The 20,517-nt window shown below is 40.2% G+C and overlaps 1 protein-coding gene across 1 annotated transcript; it reads left to right on the top strand.

Moving 5' to 3' along the window:
- The first annotated feature begins 1,358 nt into the window (after nucleotides 1-1,358).
- Nucleotides 1,359-17,673, top strand: LOC120792968 (cadherin-related family member 5-like). Its single transcript, XM_040132425.1, has 15 exons — nucleotides 1,359-1,449; nucleotides 3,726-3,904; nucleotides 4,019-4,075; nucleotides 4,921-5,010; nucleotides 5,215-5,304; nucleotides 5,522-5,623; nucleotides 6,602-6,787; nucleotides 7,890-7,980; nucleotides 8,102-8,199; nucleotides 10,549-10,752; nucleotides 12,008-12,118; nucleotides 12,201-12,267; nucleotides 13,912-14,157; nucleotides 15,402-15,571; nucleotides 16,175-17,673. Exons 1-15 carry the CDS (start codon nucleotides 1,359-1,361, stop codon nucleotides 16,661-16,663), a joined length of 2,271 nt encoding a protein of 756 aa, XP_039988359.1. The 3' UTR covers nucleotides 16,664-17,673.
- Nucleotides 17,674-20,517: the final 2,844 nt, after the last annotated feature.

The following is a 20,517-nucleotide window of genomic DNA, read 5'->3' as shown; positions in this document are numbered from 1 at the left end:
ACTGGTTCAATTTTCACCAGGGCCTGTCGCTGCAGTGAAAGGAGCCAGGATCACACGAAATCACTCAGCAAGAGCAGTTAAAGTTGAGGGACCAATGTGTCGAGTGGTAAATACAGTTGAACAACCGTTACAAGGACAAGATAGTGTTGTTTCGAATTTGAAGAAAGTGGTCAGTAATAACAGAAGTGATGGAAGAAACAGTCAGCCTAGACACCTTTATCCTGCAAGATGAAATTAAATTTAATTCAATTTCGTTTTTATAGCGCAAAATCATAACAGATGTTATCTCAGAGCACTTTTCACAGAGAGCAGGTCTAGACCGGGCTCTTTATAGTTATATTTACAGAGATCCACCATTCCCCAATGAGCAAGGACTTGGTGACAGCGGCAAGGAAAAACTCCCTTTTAACAGGTAGAAACCCTTGAACAGAACCCGGCTCATGGTGGGCGGCCGTCTGCCCCGACTGGCTGGGTCAGAGTCAGGTTGAGACTGTTACCACTGCAGTGAGTAGGTTCATGCACAAACTGGGTAAAACCAAAAGTGTCAATAAGTGCCAGAAAGGCTTTACTGAGAGAGGGTCACAGGTGAATGTTGAAGTCACCAATAATTAGAATCTCGTCAATGTATGTGAAAAGACCTGCGGTAAATTCTCCAAATTCTTCTAAAAATTGTGAATAAGGGCCAGGTGGTCTGTAGAGTGCCACAAGGTGAAATGGTCAGAGTCTGTCGTCCTGGAGAGGGCAAGTCGTAGCAGATGGAGATAGTTTTAATACTACAGCTTCTAAAGAGTTAAAGGTAACGTCATGATTGGAGGTTAAACTGAAAATAAAGACCCAAACTTGTTTAGTAGCCCGAGCAACATGTGGATAGTTGCAGTCAGGTAAGGAAGCGTCATTTAGTGGTAAGAGAATATTAGGTTTAAACCATGTTTCACATAAACCAATCATATCCAGATTATGCTGAAGAATCAAGTAATTTATCAGTGAGGCTTTAGTAGATAGTGATCTGCTTTTTAAGAAACCAAATTTGAGGGTCTTGTCTATGTCTTGTCTATGCTGGAGTTGTAGTAGTAGGTTGATCTGTAAAGCTACTGGTAAATCTGGCCTCATGGTCTGGATGGACTTATTTTCTAGACTAGTGGACTCCAAAACCGCACTTCCTAAAAATCAACAGGCTGAATGCACAGAAAGAATTGGTCACAATCGGTCACAAATAAGGATCTTATATGACTTCCTAACAAATGAACATGCTTGTTATGTTTTTATGACTGGGAAAAGTCCACTGCAGCCATAAAGCCGAGTAGATAAGCAGAGACCAGAGACAGACAAAGATCAATTCAGACGGGACGGACGTAGGCATGGACGTGGTTCATCCGCACTTCACTGCGAGGACCTCCTTCAGCTTTCTACTGCTGATCCTGCTTCAAACGTCGGCTGAGGCCACGAACAGTGAGTGCTGAACTTCTGCTGCTCCAGTTTTTGTTTATCTGACTGATGGTGTCACCTAACAGAAAGTGATGGGCTCAGTAACTGTCAGACCACTACTCCCGCTGTGTAGATGCAGATAAATATCGTAAAAGCGGAATAAAAACACTGGAAAAAAAGGAAGTAGTTTGACATGGAAGCAGCGCAGTCGAAAGCGTACGCAGACAGTCCGGAGAGGTGGGGGGTGGAGACAGACAGTTATTTGTATAACACTAACTGCTTTGTTTATTCTAGATAGTTTCATACTAACTTCCCCATTTTCTTCAGTTACACTACAACGGCAATAACTCGGTAACACTTAACCCCGCCAGCGATTTACAGTGTGGTTTTGTTGTACGAATCTGCTACCAATAAAGAAGTCACTGGCTTTCCCTGGTACTTAACAGCCGCAGAAGAAAACAAGACTATGAGGAACAAAGGTGTCACGATTGGGCATTTTAGTGGAAAGGAGAAATAATATGTAATAGAGTATTTTTGTAAATACTGGCTGAGTCATCACAGTAATAGGAAACAAAAGTGAAGTTGGGGAAAAATGGTCAAATTATGCCCGTGCAGACAAAAGCTGTTGGGGCAGATAACAGCCGCCTTTATACTGCTGTGGCAGAGACACCCTCCATGTTTCAGTGGATTACGTAACTAGTGTTTCCTCCCGCTCAGACCGACGTGTTGGCAGTGGGTCACACTCAGACCTCTCCAAAATCACCGCCGGCACAGCACAGATAACCACTTCATTTACATTTGTCCAAAACTCTGGAGTTTGACTGTAACTGGCCTGGCGTGTCAGCCTGTTTCGTTGGTTTGTTTTGAGATTTAAGGGCTGCTAAAGAACTTGTTCAGTTGAGTAAAAGAGCATTGTCAGTACATTTACTCTGTAAATACTCTCTGTAAATACTGTACTTAGCACTTTTGATTCAAAAGTTGTAATTCAATAATATTACATACATCATTCTGAAATAGGCCATTCGGCAAAATGAATTCTTCACTTTTGGTGCTCATTTTTCAGCTTTTTCCCTTTAATTGGTCAACCGTCTGTATGTTTCCCTCTCAGATCATGTCTTCCCTTCCCCTTCACACGAGTGTTGTCTGTACCATTGCCCTCGATGGTTGGACCTGGGGCTTAGAGTTATGGTTAGGTGTTGTGTAGTTATTGGGAAAATAGTAAGGTTCAGTTGAGGTTAAGCAGAGCAGGAAATGATTAGCTGCTGTTCCATTTCGACATGGAAATGATCTTTGTAATATACAGTAGACCTCCACATCTCAAGTGAACGCAGCATAAAGTCACACGTGGTAACTCAACATGTAATTGACTTGTATGGTGTAACCAGATTTCCTTTAAAGCAGGTCACGGGCGCTAAACTTTTTTGAGCTGGAAAAGCTTGAGTTAGTGCAGAAAAGAGCAGCATGATTAGCACTCTGTGGTACAGAATGCAAATGTTGGCTGATCTCACATGTACGGAGGTTCAAATGTAATCTATTTGCTTTGTTTAGAAGTATAATAGTTTTGAAACAACCATATAGTTTGTATTCAAAAATATTATTTTCTGGAAGTCAGGTACAGAGCCATATCTCACTGGAACAGTTGCCCAAATGTAATATCTCAAGAATCTACATTTAAAAGGTTTTAAGACGCAGTTAAAGAGTAAACGAGTAAAATAGGCTTCCTTTGATTTTAGCCAATATGGATGTTTAGATAAAGTGAGATTGTTATTGCTGTTTTGTTTTAACCGTCATTTGATTTCAATGGTTCAAATTGTTTTCAGGTTTTGTATGTATGTATGTATGGGTTTGATGTAATTTTATTGTTTGATACAGCGTTAGTATTGTAACTTTACTGTCCATTGGATGAAGTGCAAGTGCAAACATTTTTGACTATGTGTATTTTTTTTAATTGAATTTGGACCCCAATATTAAATATGAAGGCTTCCTTCATATTTATTTGTTGTCTTGATAAATTCAGTATAATTTTCCATTTCCACAGAGGTAATTTCACCAGTGCAAGCGCCGGGAAGTGTAATGTTGCCTCGGTGCGTGCGGGTCTGGACCTCTAAATGTATAGAGCTTTCAAGTTTTTCACGTTTTCAAGTTTTAGGCTAACAGCTGATCCATAAACTGGATACGCAGAGGGGAAACTGATAACCATATTCTAATCTTACTTTGGAGTAGAAAGAGAAACGGAATTTGCTGAATGTTGAACCGTCTCTGTTAATTGTGACAGCTGTGTTCTTTTCCTCTCCCAACAGTCTGTTCTGGCCCTTCAGCTGTGGAGTTTGCAGAAAACAACACAGTGGGTGCTGTTGTGGCAACGATCACTGTCCAACCAGGGGTGACCCTTGAGCTCCTACCTCCCTCTGACACCCCCAACAACCCGTTCAGGCTCATAGAAAACCAGCTGATAGCTACGAGTGTGTTGGACTATGAGGTGATGGCTAATGACTGAGAACGCCAGCCAGATCCAAACTCAAGTCTCAGTTTAAATCGTGAAAATTTCTAAAAAAGACCTGACTGTTGAGCATGAAGTTTGTTTTGTTTGCAGACTGAGAAAAGTCATGTAGCCAAGATCACCTGCCATGACCTAGCTACAAGCCTCAAGGTAAAACTTCACACACTACACAAGTTAAACTGATATGGAAAAAGTCTGCGCTGTACTTATTAAAACTTTGAATTTTTCCCGCTTTAGCGCATTCACACTGTTAAAAATGACTGAATGAGGTCTTGTTAAGGCAGCATAGAGATAGATTCACTGTATGAATGAGTGAGGCGTTGTCCCACAAAGCAACACTCGACCTAAGTGAGGGGGTTGCTCACAGTTAAAAAAGAAGGAAAACAACATTAAGGGTCCTATTTCCCTGAAACCTCTTGAAAGGCTTGAGGAGGCTGTACAGGTTCTTGTTGAGGTTCTCCAAGGGCTTCAAGAGGCTCTCCAGGGGCTTGAGGAGGTTTTAAAGGGTGTTTGAAGAGGTTGTACAGCTTATAGGAGGTTCTCCAGGTCCTTGAGCAGGTACTAGAGATGCCTGAGGAGTGTGTATATGTTCTTGAAGAGGTTGTAAAGGTTCTTCAGGATGTTTTACAGGATCTTGGGGAGGCTGCACATCTTGGTTGTACAGGTACATGAAGAGGTTATACAAGTTCTTGAGGAGGTTCTACAGGTGCTTGATGAGCCTGTACAAGCTTTTGAAAAAGGTCATACTGGTGTGTGAGGTCCTACAGGTTTTTCAGGGGTTATAGAGGTTCTTGATGAAGTTTTAGGCCTTCCGTTTGTTCCATAGTGCTAAACAGACAGAAAACGCCTCAATCATGTGATACTGTTTCACAGAATCAGGCTCAGCATGCAGAATTCATATCAGAATTCTCAGTCTTTTATTTATTTCATATTCTTATTACTTGAATTACTTGAAATGAATAGTTTAAACAAGGATTGTGTGTCTTTTTTTCCAGTTGAACATCAGCATTGTTATCATTGTGGTGGATAAGAATGACAACCCTCCGGTCTTTAACCAGAATCCCTACCTTATCAGTGTTAATGAGGTAAGAGTCTGATAAATACCTTTAACTAAACAGGGATAATTGTTCAAAATTGTAGATTTTTTGGGTTTGTTTGTTTGTTTGTTTTCTGTTATTTGGTTAATTCCAGATAAAGGAAAGTTCTCACATTATTACAGTACTTTTTTTTTTAAATCAGTATTTTACCCTACAGAAGCAACATATTTCTTTTGTACCTTTTTGTCCCAGATGTCTCCTGTAGGAGCAACCGTGGGCATCTTCCCGGCCACAGACTTAGACGAACACTATGAGCTGTACTACACACTAACCTCTGACTCTGTAAGACCTCGTGTTTATTTTTCTTTCATCTCTTGTTAGAGCCAACATTTAGATAAATCCTCTTGTGGTTTGTGTCCCCCGGGGTCAGATGAGATGATGGATATTAGCTTCCAGGGCATGTTTAGTCGAGCTTAGCGTACAGGCTGGAAGTAGGGGGTGCCTGCTACCTCAAGAGACAGACTTAAACAGTTTTTATTTTCCTGTTCGATTTCTGCAGAATCACTTTAAACTGAAGTCACCTACCATCCCGGAAGTCCTCATTCAGACGTCTCTCGACTACGACAAAGTCAAAAATGTCCAACTGGTGTTGTGCGCTCAGGTGAGTACCGCTCACTGCTGGTTCTAGACACTGAGTTCTTTCTGCCATCCCAATGAAATCAGATCTTACTCTCAGTAAGGCATGTTCTGTTAAACATTAGTTAGGCATTGAATGGGGCGTTTATGGCAAAGCAGGTTGAGGGGGTCGTCAAGGAATCACAGGGTTCGATCCCCAGTTCCTCCTGCCCACATACGAAGGGCCCTTGAGCAAGACTCTGAGTCCTGCTGAATTGCTACTGATGATTTTGAAAGCATGGTAGCTTGAAAATTGAAAAGCATACTGTATATAAGATGGAGTGATGGAGCAATTTCTCTTTTTAACTTAATGATGACAACTAAGCTGGAAGCATCTGGGGAACAGGGTGTGGGTTCTCAGGGAAGAGCTCTGCAACATGTTTCTTTTGATAGACTTTAAAGGCCCCGAAATTTTCTCAATCGGTTTCTTATTATGAGTGATGGGATCCTACATGAGCACAAAGTTTAGAACAGAAAAGACCGAGTAGTTCTGGTTGTTTCACATCAGGGATTTTGTATTTTTTTGTTTTGTCAGTGCTCATTTGGAAAAGGGGGTCACGCATTTCTGTCCACCAGACAGGATTTGAATCAAACTTTAATGAGAGTAGTGGCGTTGTTTGGTTGCGTTGCCAGCGCTCTCGGTCAAATCTGATCACACCAAAGCCACACACTTCTGATGAAGCAGATCAGCTGAGTTTTTTTTTACATTTTCATCAACAATAACAACCCCCCAAAAAAACTTTAACTTATATTGTTCCACATTTAGTCATGAATATTTAATGCTGTAGCGAAACCCTTAAGGGGATTTAAATGGAGAAAAGGCTCTGTTAAATGTTTAGTCTCTCTAAAGCTAAACTTTGTGAAACTAGTTTCAGTCCAGTTTCTCAGAGCTGTGCTGACTGTATCTGAATTGTACTGAAAGAATCAGGTTTCGATTGCCGTTTCGTTTTTTTGTATTTTCAAGGACACACAGTTGAAAACAACAGCTACGAGGGCCTCGTTCACTGCCACCACCACCATCATGGTCACCATCTTAGACGGGGACAATAGGCCACCGTGGTTCCAGCCCTGTGCCATGCACGAGGTGGGAGGGGCTGTGATCTGCCAGAACGCCGGCTACAATGGCACGGTCACCTTAAACGAACAAGAGGTGTGGATCTACAAAGTCCAGCGCTGATACTGAACCGTGTCAGTGAGCTCCCTGACTATGTGCTGTGTTGCACCGTCCTGTAGTCGACCACGTCCAAACTCAAAGTGTTTCTACCTGTTATAAATGAACACACTCTGTGACAGTTGGAAAAACTATGACAGCCTCCTCCTGGCTTCATCCCACTGCCCACGCGATGTACGATGGCCCTGAAAGCTCAACGCACAGCAACTTAAGAAAACACGTGCACAAACAGCAACACAAGCAAATAAAGTTTGACAACACATGCACCTAATTTAGAAGAAAAAATGCCACAAACTCAGGAACAAACTCAAATTAAGAAAACGCAAACAAGTGTAGACAAACACAACCAAAAACAGAAACAAGCTGCAAAAATAGAAAACACAACACAATGCAGAAATGCTGCAAGTCGGAGGATAACGACAAGATAACGGATGTTTCCATGGGGACGTTAAAAATGGCGGGCGAGTTCATCACTTTTAAGCATCCCCTGGAAACTTGTGTTGTTTTGTAGGTCATCTCTCTTTTCAGTGTGACAGCATTTCTGTGTTTGATTTTGATTTTTGTATTTAGTTGTGATTTCTGTATCGCGTGGTGAATACTACTCTGCCTGCATGTGCTTTCTTAAGTTGCATTGCGCTGAGCTTTCGGGACCACCGCACCAACCTCTCTCCAACAACTCTGTGTCTTTGTGGACTTGACGCCACGAATCCCAGAAACGGGGATAAGAGTCTGTCCTCAAAGACATTTCTTAGTGTAGCACTCGGTTGTTCACATGAAAAGTGACAGAAGTAGTTGTGTGGAGAAAAAAATGGCTTGAGAGAGAACTTCAAAGCGAACCCGTACTTTGACGCCTCGATCAATCACTGCCTGAAGTAAACGTGACCGTTGCATTGTCGGTTGCTGCAGGTTGTGAAGTTTTTCAGATGCAGCTCCGGCTAACAACAGATGCTGTTAGATAACCTGACGAAACAGGTTGTTTGGAGCAGACCGCGGCCTTACTACAGCCTCTAAATTCTCTTTTCACCGCTTCAACCAGTCTGTTAGACACATGATGATGATAACAGCGTTTTCTCCTCTGCAGACCGGAGTGTTACCGCTGAAACCAGGACCGCTTTACGCCATTGACGGAGACTCTGGGATAAATGAGGAGATAATGTACTCGTTTCTGAGTGGTAAGCAGCTCGGGTTATAACAAACAAAAAGTGGTTTGTTTTTCAGTTTGGCATCCATGTCCACAGACATAAGTCGTTGGTCATTGGCGGGTGGAAGCAGCTCAGTCTGTCTGTGTTTTAGGAAATGATGATCGTCTGTTTGATATCAACGCAAACACGGGGAACATCAGCATGCTGAGGCCGGCTGACGTGTTGGAGACAATCCACCTGACAGTGCTGGTAAAAACAAAACTTTCACATGCTTTCACCCAGTGCATTCAAATCATGGTGTCCGTGGTCTTTACTTCTCTATCTCTGTTGTTGCCTTGTGCTCCAACCAAATGGCCCCTTTGGCTTTGTAATACAGTGAACTGAGAGGAACATACTGTTGTAATATGTGTCTTAAAAAAACAAAAAACTTAATGTAGACCAATTTTAATGTATACACCTAGGACTTCTTTTCACCAGTTCCATAGCTACCGCTGAGGTCATGTCCTCAGTCATACTTCTAGAAATTTGGAGAGCTTCTGATGGCATGAAGAAGAGTTTAAATTCTATGATTAAATATTATATATATATTACACTCTGTCCAAGTAACATTTCTGTTTCTTAGCTCATGGTAAGTTGATATGTGATTCTCACAGGACAGCGACACTACAAAGCATCAAAGCCTAGACAGGCTTTTATGGAGGCTAATCGGTTTTACAGTGACAGGCAAATTTCAATTTTCTTGATTAGGGGTTGTCTCTACTTTTCACTCTGGTGCCAGCAGCTGAACCTGTAAGTGTCTATTAGGTACATACAAACGAAGCAGGCGCATCCCACCATGCCAAAAAATAGGCTAGGTAACACGAACGCTCCGAACCAATATGTGAAATGGACCGTATAAAGCTATCAAGCTCTATGCTATAGGTCCGTGTATTTACATGAGCACACGGTCTTTCTTGTGAGTTGGCGACTATGCCTAAATTAGTGCCCTCCAATTTTCAAATTTTCTGTTTTCCATTTTTCTATCCTACACTCCATGAATAGAAAATTGAAAAAATGACTCCATAATTGCATCATACATCGATCTGACAAATGAGAAATACAATTTTGGATTTTTTAATTGAATTTGGTCTTCTTAATTTTCTGTTGTTCACTTTGTATATGGACAATCAAACTGATAAGCCTTACATGGACCACACCTGTTGGGTTTTAAAAAGTCTGATCTAATTTTATTAAGACTAAAGGCTGCGGTCGAAAAGTCAAAAAGATCTCCATTCCTGACCACTTTGCCTTCACCTCGATGGGGAAACGTCATGAGGTCAAGGAAAGATGTGAAGGAGAATTCGTGAGGACTTAGGAAAAGAAAAACCGCGGTGCCGAGAGAATCCGACTGCTCTTACACTAGGCGATAATTATGCGACGGCGGACGTTATTAACGTAGGTCTGCCATGGAGAAACTACAATGTTCAAAAGATAAACTACAAAAAGCACATCTTAGATACTTCGCCCTGTGCGTTCTTACCTTGTTGTTTAATGCGGCATATATGAACATTGACAGCGTGGTTCAAAATATTACTTCATTACCAAGGTTGGAATTGAAATAAAAAAGTAATATAGGCTACCGGTCACAAAAGTGAAACGACATTGTTGCCACATTGAGAATGGCTGCTCGCGCCCACCTTCCTGTCTATTCATATTTATTGACATGAATCCCAATTAGTACGACTGTATTAAAAGAATTGTTAAATAGGTGCAACACGTTAGGCCCACAGATCTACTACTGTACATATCATCATTCTAAAGTTTCAAACCCGTTAAATGAAAAACATCATCTGGCTAAAAACGTCTCTTATCCCTTTTTCTTGAAAGACAGGCAGAGGGACCCAACCAGTACTTTTACTTTAATACTTGAACCACATTTTGCTGCTAATACTTATGATAACTTTAATGTATGATTATCCATGCCGGACTTTTACTTGTAATGGAGTATTTTTACATTGCTGGTACTGTTTTGGTACTTTTTTGGTACTAAGTGAAGGATCTGAATACTTCTCCCACCACTGATTATATGTATAGCTTAACTGGAACGATGGCATTATTTCCTTGGGGGTGTATCCTATGCTAAAGGAGACAAGATAGGAAGGATTGAAGCTCCTTTCCTTAGCATTCCCAGAATTTCGACCAGCACTTATCATGGCTGCCACTGAGATACTTCTGGGTCATTTCACTCAGTCAGGAACCTTCCTAAGCCAAAATCATTTGGTCCATAAAATTTCCTAAATTAGTACCAAATACCCAACAGGCAAAACCCCCCCAAAAAAAATAAAGTTTAATATCATAAAAGATTAAAAAACATCTATTACTCATATTTAAGAAGCTCTTACCAGAGACTTTTGGGCATTTTAACTTAAAAAAATGACTTAAATGGCTACTCAATAATCAAATAGTTGCGTATTTAATTTCTGTAGATCCACTAATCGATTAACGTTCCAATTGTTTCAATATATTATATTTAAAAGATTTTATTTTTGACTGCCAAAAGGGGACAACTAAATGTAATTTATGTTTAAGCCTTCCTTCGGATATGTTTTTCTCTCATAGGCCGCCCAGAAAAGAAACACTTATCAGTTTGCCACCACCACCGTCGCAATCAGTATTCGAGTGAAGAGCCTCCATCCTCCACAGTTTCAGAGGCCTCGGTACGAGGGCATCATCACTACGGTGGGCTCCATGGCTATGGACAAGAAGAACAAGGACGAGGCCCTGCTGATCCTCGCCACAGACGGTGACTACACTGCCACTGGGGTAAAACGCTGACTCCAAATTCTGTACACTTCTCTAATTCAGAGTTTTCCAAAAGGAGTGGAAAAAACAAAAACTTGGAAAAAAAAGTCAAAACCATACCAAAAAAGTTTTTATTCTTGGCTGAGGTGGAAAAGTGGATGTATTGAGAAAATCAAAATACAACCAGGTGCAACTGAAACAGACCTAGTAGATAAATCATGACGTACACGATATGTGGTTTAAAAATCGACTGGAAAGACGAATAATTGCGACAGTTGAAAACATCAAATCTATGTGAAGTAACAAGGCAACTGAAACCTTCCTCAAATTAACACGAAACATTTTGTACATTTGAGGTTTGACTTCTGTCAACTCGTTGCGTCCTCTTCTTCTGTAATGGTTTAATGGCACCCGACTGGAGAATTAGTGCCACCGGCTGTTTATCTTGATGGACGAACTCCTGATATTAACACAATATCTTTTGAGGATTTTCTGGAAATTCGGTTAAATTTTGGGATGGAAACTTGATCTGAGACATCTGGTCTCTGTAAAAGGGAATTTCTGGTTTATTACACCTAGTTTTTGTAGGTTTGTCCATCTTCTCTATCAGTAATAATAACATTGTCCCCACTGAAAGCTCAGATCTGGGAACCCAGTGACGTGTCAAGAAACACAAACAGTCAGTCAATCAGAAAGGCTGTAAACAAACCACAAAAAAACAAAAAACAACACTATTTGGAGGTAAAACTGAAAGTACGGGTAGCTGAAATGTCCCTTAATATCCATCATTGCACGGAAAAACTGTACGCACATATAGGGTAAGCAAAGTTGGTCAAAGATGAAGAAGGACGTGAGTCTGAAAACTGTTAGACGTTTCCACAAGGTAGTTTAGGTAAAAGATTTACCATTAACCAACCTGTGGGTTGCATCCAGTGGACATGGGGTATTAGCTTTTTCCAGCTCTGAATACATTCACTAATATTGAGACTTTATGGTTTAAAATGCATAATACAGTGGCAGCAACTTTGAGATCTGTGCAGTGAAGTCATGAATCAGACTACTCTGCGTACACAGAGCAACGTTTTTTAGTAAACCCTCTTCACTTCGGCTAAGTGTGCTGGCTAATGCAGCTTAATTATGAACTAAAAGTGGCGGGCTGCTATTAAACTGCTTCATTAATTCATCAGTTTTGTGTGTTCGATGACTGAGGAAGTCTTTCGGGAGTTTCCCCTGTACCTGATGTGCAGCACTAACCTTTTCATTTCTGTTCAAACAGCATCTAAATCCCGACATCACCTACTCCATTAAGGGGAGCAGCGATTTCTCCATCATTAATGGCCACTTGTTCATGACAAAGGCTGTCCCAGACGCCACATTATCCCTGCAAGTGAGTTTACAAATCCAATAAAAGTGAATGATTGATAGGTTATTTTGTCATTAAGCACTTGACTTCATCTTTGCACCTCCAGGTGGTGGCACAAGACACGTCCAACGGTGAATCGGATACAGCTCAGCTCATAGTGGAGGTGACATCAGGTAGGAACCCAACCTTCACAGGGGATTCTTCTTCATCTATGGCTCAATGTTTTTTCTGCCATGTGCTGCATGACCATCAAACAGATGGACACATATCTGCCAGAATGGACAGCTTGTTTGTAACATTGTGCTAATTAGCTCCTGAGCTCTCCAGTCCAAGAGATCCACTGACGCCGCTTGGTTTTAATCAATTTCAGGTTCACGATTGGCCCATTTTCACCACAGAACTTTTCAGGGAGCCCAAAAACATTTTTATGAATTTTAATGGAAATTTACCTGCATTTGAACCAGGGTATAAATTTAGTACCTGGGTATTGCCTCGAAAGTGAGACTGAGGCAGAGTCTGACTCTCCTCTGTCAATTGAGTTATGTGTATGAACTGTGGCACATACCATACCCACAGTTACACAGTCCTGTGGTTGGTCTGCTTGGATGTCACCACAAACCAAAACAGAGTTCATTTGTATGTGGAAAAAGACCTTTTGGCGCAGTCATAGTTGTTTGGCAGCACTTTCATCAGCTGACTGTACCAGAATAAACGGACAAAGTTTGTTTAAACTTAAACTGAACAAAGGTTAGGACGCATCTGCATGGGTTTAAAATCTTTCAACCTGCACAAAAGATGTGTGTATATTATAAATCAGTATGATTCCACGAAGCTAAGGAGATAAACTGGAGGAAAATAATGAGAACAATTAACGTTCCTGGTAACTCATGAGATCAGTCCAGGGGCCTTACTTAACAAATGTGTATATGCGCAGTTTTTTGCATAAGCTGTGAGTACTCATGGTTGAAAATGAAGGATGAGATTTATTAGTTTCTTCTTGCATATGAAGATGTACACTCTGGTGGTTAAAAGGAGCACAGCTGCTTAGCATACAAGAAGCCGACGAGGCAGCGGACTGCCCTCTTCCTGTGGCATTTAGTTCTTTATTGCCGGCGATCAAATTTAAATGGAACCATTTCTTTTTACTGTCTGCTACAGTTTAAGTTCTGGTGAAACAGCATTTACTTCATTTGTTGCGACCAAGCAGTATCCTTTCATCTCTGAGACGGTCCATCTGTAAACTTGTACTAAGTACTACTAACTAGTTTTTGCGCTACTTCATCAGTTAGTGCCTCCTCATTACTGTCAGTAAAGTTTTCTCTTCTTGGCCTTTTTTCTTCACTTCATGTTGTTGGCAACAGGTGTGCCTTTTAAAGCAAGGTTACTTGAAAGAAAAGGTTGAATTCCTGCGCACTGTCAGCTCCAATTTTTAATAGAGACACACAATTTGGTCGTGAACTTGGTCAGGCATTCAAGGGGAAATCATTTAACATGTATAGTTGATTTGTGGTTTCTTTATGCAAATGTACCCAGTCTTACACGATTCATCATCACAGCGAGCAGCTGTGTGTACGTACATGTGGTAAATTGGATATTTTCTTGTGTGTGCCGGAAGTTCTTCCTACACACGGTTTGATAAGTGAGGTCTGAGGTCTGAGCTGCCACCAAACAAAGACACGGGAACTTCGTTATCTAGCTAGCTAGAATCTGTACCGTCAAGTCCACTGGGTGTTTCTTAGCCAGTTTAGGAAAAAGGTTCTGAAAAAACAGGGACATGAGGTGAAACCACTAAGCTTCAAAGTGTGCTCTTCTCCCAGGTCTCACCACCACCAGTTTTCCTTTGAGCACAACAGTCATTATGACCACAACAACCATAGGGGAATCCACCACCAACAGCAAGACCCCTGAAGATATCTCAACCAATATCCCCAGCACAACCAGTGAAAGCATAATCTCCACTGCAAATTCCAGTTTGTCCACTGAAGGCAGTGTTTCAACCTCTAATCCCAGTATGACCAGTGAAGAAAGCGTCTCCACTGCCAGCACAGCTCACCCTCTCACAGGTGGTCACACAACTTTATTCAGTAGTTTCTCTGTCATATAAACTGTTGTCCCTCTGAGGAAAATTGTAGTTAACAATAAAGGTGATAGCAACCATCACCAGGTTACCAAAACCCACAACGCCACAAATCAAAGGTGAGCAGAGATCATCGGGAAGGAGATTTCTTTTTCTATTTAGTGGAGATGGCAACCATCTTTCAACATCCACTTCTAAGTTAATGTAAAGGTAGTTTACAGTGTTCTTTAATATCTTCAAGGTCTGCCTACTTTGACCACAAAAGGTGTCCTGTTGACATTCAAAGCGACCAACCACAGAGCAACGCTTTTTGTTGTGCAGTGATAGCGGTTAGTTCTGAAAAGCAGGTACCAGATTTCAACAGACTTCCCCCCAAAAATAAAAACCCTCAACATATTTGGAGAGTTTTCAGAGATGGTCTTCCATGCCTGTTGTGGACTCGAGCCTCAACAGACATTTCTTAGCTAATCTATCCATGTGGACTGTCATTTTTTTGCCCAATGTTTCAAAGTTGAAGCAACTGGGGGACTATGCACAAGCACGCCTAGCCAAAACCAGCCGAAATCCCTCGGGTTTAGTGTTTTTCTACAGGATGGTAGTCTGGAAAGCATTCGCTGACAAAATAATGAGATGAAGATACCCGATCTGAACCGACTGCTCTCTCTCCGTCTAAAATCTAAACTTCATAAAGAAACACAACAACCCACACACTATAATTACCAACTTGTAATTCCGAGTGAGAAATAAAAATGAAAAGAACTACGAACATGTCAACAAACTGTTGGCAGAATGGCTGAAAATACCCCACACTGGCAGTTACATCAAAATAAACTCCAATATTAACACTAATACAATCAATTCAGATAATTTTATAGGGAATTTACACTGATTTTATCTGGTTTCACTTGGTAACGAACTGCTACAAATACAAAACAAAACAAAAGTAGCAAACTTAGGCTGTTTATCTGATGTAGGAGGATTGAGAGTCTAAACCTCTTTCTTTACAAGGTTCACTATCCCACAGCCTATTTTCATATAACTATGACGGCCATTTTGCTGACTAAAAATCAAAGTCAATTTAAAAGGTGTCGTTCATGAGTAAATATGGTCGTGAAGTATTACAGAAGATTATTTAGAGATTGCAGTCACAATAAAGATTCAGCACCAAGTTAAGTTTCAGATTAAGTGTTTTTTGGTGACACCTTCATTTAGTGATCTTTGTTCCTTTAGTGATCATACCGTCAGGTGGCTATGGGCCAGCGGACATGGCAGCGCTCGGTGTGACCCTGGGTATCCTGCTGCTGATCTGTCTGGTGGTCATCGGGGTGCTCGTCCATCGCATGCGGAAGGGGAAAGCAGACTGGAGGAAGATCTACGAAGCCAGCGTGTTTCGGAGCTCTGTGAGTTCAAAGATTCAAGTTTAAAAGTTTGTCGAAGCGTTTTGATCAAAGGCAAGTTGAGTCTGATTAGTGTCTATACACTAATCAGAGTAAGGCTGCATCCAATCAATTGTGTTATCGATGGGGGTTCCTGTAGCTCAGGTGGTACAGTGGGGGGTTGACCGTTACTTATCAGGTTCGATTCCTGGCTCCTCCTCTTGACATGTCAAAATGTTCTTAACTAAGTAATAGAACCCCAAAAACTGCTCCTCTTCTGTAGTAGGTGCATGGAAAAAATGTAAGTCTCCGAATCCAAATAAATGCAATGTTTACTGAGCATGGGAGACTTTTATTCCTGACTTAAGCCAATGACTGAATCCAAGCAACAGAGTACTGTCCTAAAACGGCACAAAACCTAAGGAAACTCAGTGTCTTAAGGATAAACTCCGATTGCACATGTCCATCGTGTCCAAGCCACATATACTGTTCTTTGTAATACCAATTTATTTACTATTTTGTGAGATGTAATGCACGCTGCAGAATCTAGTGGTGACCAGCAGGCTTTTAAACTATTAATCTTGTTTTTAACTGTCCTCTCTCCCTGATTGTATTGTCTTTCCACAGCTGGGTAAAGGTTCAGGCGGTCCTAAGGACGGAATCCAGTACACCAACGAGGCCTTCGAGAATGATGAAGATGAAGGAGGCATGGGCTCCGGCGGCCCCAAGGGGGGAAATGTAATGGCTGCTGGAGAGCCACAAAAAGCTGTGGAGGACATCCCGTTCAGAGAGGCCATCGTGAAGTCTTTGGCGCCACTGCACACCCTCCTGCCTGACGATGCCAGCCAGTTGAGCTCGGACAAGGTCGACAACGAGAAAGAGGTGAAACCCATCCTGACCAAGGAGAGGCGCATGGAGGAAGGATACAAGGCAGTCTGGTTTAAGGAGGACATCGACCCCAACGCCAAGGAGGAGGTGGTCATCATCCCAGACAGCAGAGAGGACCACAGCGAGGAGGAAGACGAGGAACAGTCATCCAGTAACAGGAAGAACGACAACTCACTGATAAAAACCCCAAAGGTTGTCTTCGCTGATGCAGATCTGGACTTGGGCTGAAGATGGGGGATCCAGCAGAGGACTCAGATGACGACGAAGCACTGACCTGTGATCTGTGAGAGGAACCAAAAGACGAGTACATAGCGGGAATCATCTATAATAAAATCCAGGGATTTATAAGATGTGAGTCCTGTAACGCTCTGCCTTAGCAGTCATCACAGAGAACCAGTAAAATAGATCCAGGACTGAACACAACTTATGGAAAGATTAAAAAGAGAAGTAATTATTACCCTGAATTTGTTATTTCCAGTACAAGCCTCACGCAGTGTTTGAATGTTTAGATTTGGAGTAAACTGATCCTCTCACGGCTTTTATTCTTTATGTAAATACTTCAGGTCATGATTAGTGTAGTGTAACCTGATAAATATAGTATATTCATGTGTGTGAGGAGATCAGTGTCAGAGTAATGACACAATGGAAACCACTGTCTGTGGACTCTTAAGTGTGCCTGGTACTGGTACTGCAGGGGGTCCAGTGTAAGATTTATGAAATAAATGTGTATGTGAATTTATTGATTTCTGCTCAGTAAAAATCAAACATGTATTTTAGTCTTATCGTCTTTAAAGCCTCACGCAGGTGTATGTGCATACATGTGTTTTATATTATGGCGATATAGGAGTAGTTGTATAGTGCTGACAGATGAATTCATCATGCACAAAACAAGAAATGCACGGAGAGAAAAAGGAGATGATTAAAAATAAAACATATCTTTTGTTACCGCCTATGATAATAAAAGCCTCTCTGCTGATACGGAAGACTGTAAAACATTACGACAGAAACAAACTCTGAACTTCCATTAAATAATCCACAGCAGTTACCAGAAATGTTTGTCAGCAGTTTTCTTAAAATAATCAACACAGTTTGAACTCATGGAGCAGAAAACTAATGTAAATAAGTCTGTTGGTGTTTGGTTCAACCGAAGTATTGTATAGTAATAATAATAAACCCCTTTAACTGAGGAAGAATAAACTTTTATTGTTGAATTGTTAATCATAGCCTTATGTTTTACATTAATTAAAGCAAGATTGTTATAAATATGAACCTACTACTGAATAATCATCAGAATATTTTGGTGTTTGCACAAAACGAGAGGACAAACCTCCAGATGGTGACACCAACAGGCTGAAGTGGGCACTGCATGGAAAGAACGACGACGACGACGACAACAAGAGGAGAGAGTGTGAGTGTTTGACATTTGATTTTACTTAAATTAAAAAAAAAAAAAATGTTCATTTAAAAAATTTCCACCAATTTGTACAATGACACCATTTTATGAAACCCTTACATCCAAAAGACACAGCAGGTTGACAGCGTTGACATAAATGGGCCACAAAAAAAAAAAAAAAAAAAAGTAAACAAAATGAGGAAGCATTAAAGAGTTAAAGCAAAGAAAAGTTTGAATGAGGCAACATGGCATTAACGACTAAAAAACAAAACAAAATTAAAAACTACGAAAGATTTGGCAATGAAAGAGCTTTTCCGTGATCACAACAAAAACACAGCGATTATTTATTAAACTGTGTATTGTCTGTATTATAAATGATATAATGTTACTGACTAGGGGAGCAAACTGCTTTCTTTATACTGGATGTTTCAAGAGCATTTGTTTTATTTAGGGAAGAAAAAAAAAAAAAAGATTTTACTTTTAACTACTTTAGTTTTGTAATAAAGTTGATTGAGCTTAAAGGATAGCTTCCGCCATTTTGGTCAGTTTGGTTACGGATTTAATTGAAATTGCATCGGTAAAGATTAGTCAATTGATTGTCTGGTCGAGCGACAGAAAATTAATCAGCAACTGTTCTGATAAATCACCCAATCGTTTGTCATTTTCCAAGTAAAAATGTCAAACATTCGATGGTTCCAGTTTCTCAAATGTGCGAATATTCGGCTTTTTCCTTGTTTTAAATCATAGTAAATTTAATATCTTTGGGTTTTGGACTGTTGGTCGGACAGAACAGAAAGCATCTGATCCCATCCCCTTGGACTTTAGGAAATATGCTCTGATGTGTTTTAGACCAAACGATTAACCGAATATCTGGGAAAAAAATAAATGGCACATTAATCGATTTTAAAAAAATAATTGTTAGCAGTTAAAATTTGAAATGGTGCGAATTTGAGGTGAAATAAAAGTGATAAATGCTGGCGTTTCAGCTTGCAGACTGACAGTTAGTACACTGTGTTCCTCTGAGGGGCAGACACCCACGGTTGCAGAGCGGCGCTGATCGCCGGCCACAGAGACGCCATTTTGATATTTTCTTAGCAGCACTGTAGCAAGCTACCAAACACTATCACGCCGCGAAAAAATGAGTTTCCTCATTTAGTGTCACACTTAAAAAGCCTGACAGATTTCATGGAGATAAAAATAATAATAACTTTTGCCATCAAATTAAACAAAAATACATGTTTGTAGATGTTTAGACTGTATGTCATGTCAAAAGGAAGATCTAAAGTATATTAGGTGTAAAATCAAAACTAAAAGGTTTAAATCCAAGTGCCTCATTTAGATCAGACTGATAGCAATGAGAGGGCAACAATTAGTCATTTGTGTGAAAACAAATGTTTTTTTTTTAAATCTATGACAAGGAAAAGGAAAAACATGTCAATATTTCATATTGTGTTGTTTTAGCTTGTTTAGCTTTAGCCGATTAGCTTTCGGGCAGGGAAAAAAAGCTACATTAAAAACAGGAGCTAGAATAAAAGAAAAGTAAATATTTCAGCTTTTGCTTATTGTTTATGAAATAAAGCTAAACCTAAAAGACGACGGAAATTAGAAAAAATCTCCCATTTTAGATCATTGCATTGTTTTTAAGTGTCTAGCTTTAGCCGATTAGCTTTGAGCTTAGAATGTTTAAAACAGAATTATACAGATCAGAAAAAAACTTCAGTATGTCCGCTTTTTTTTTTTTTTTGTAGCCTCTTAGCTTATTGGCGAAAGAAAAAGGAAAACCTGCATTTCATGTCACTGTGTTGTTTTCAATTCTCTAGCCTTAGCCGGCTAGCTTTGAGCTTGGAGACAACTGCTAAACTCGAAACAGAAAAGTTCATTTTCTCCCTTTTTTTTTTAAGCTTTAGCTTGATCGGTTCAATTTGCTCTTTTTTTTTTTTTTATTCTTTTTTCAGCTTATTGATTGTGAAAGAAACCTAAAGCTAAAGAATAAGCTAAACGAACTGCTGAGATAAAACTTCAGTATTACAGGTTGTATCTGTTTTTCTTTAGCTCTAACTTATTTAACTTCACTTTTAGCTAAGACCAAAAAAAAAAAATAGTTAAAAGCCGAGATTAATTTTCTGGTTTACATTAAATGTCGCACCAAAAACAGTTGTAGAACATTCATATAGAATACGAACAGTCTCTTACCACCACATGAAAAAACCACATACTGTAATATTACCTGACTGTAAGGCTTAGCTGTTAAGTACAATACAGAGTCATTCAGTTAAATTTTTACAATTCCCTGAAAACACTAATGTAAATTACCGAGGCTCAAACACATCTATCCGCTAATAACGCTGTAAAAACCAACTGTCAAGAAAAATCTTACATTTTTTTCAAATATAGGTGGAACATGTTCAGAAAATCCAGTTATAATTTAAGCACCGACGCGCTGTGTAGTCAACTGTCCATGGTTACAGACAGCGTATCGGTGTGAGGAAGTAATGGAAGTCTCCACCTGGATCTTACAGTTATTTGGATTTCTCAGTATTTATTTTCACCAGACAGAAAGAAACAGCTATCTATAGCCACAGTTGTTCCAAAGTAAGGATTTGCTGCTTTTCTCTTTTTTATAAACAGAAAAAACAAAAAAAAACAAAACAAAACAATAAAAACTCATGGCATCGACTTGTGACGGAAA

This window comes from Xiphias gladius, chromosome 8 (genome assembly GCF_016859285.1).
Source record: "Xiphias gladius isolate SHS-SW01 ecotype Sanya breed wild chromosome 8, ASM1685928v1, whole genome shotgun sequence".
Taxonomy (NCBI): Eukaryota; Metazoa; Chordata; class Actinopteri; order Istiophoriformes; family Xiphiidae; genus Xiphias; species Xiphias gladius.
The sequence above is the reverse complement of the archived record's forward strand: the minus strand, read 5'-3'. Positions and strand labels throughout refer to the sequence as shown.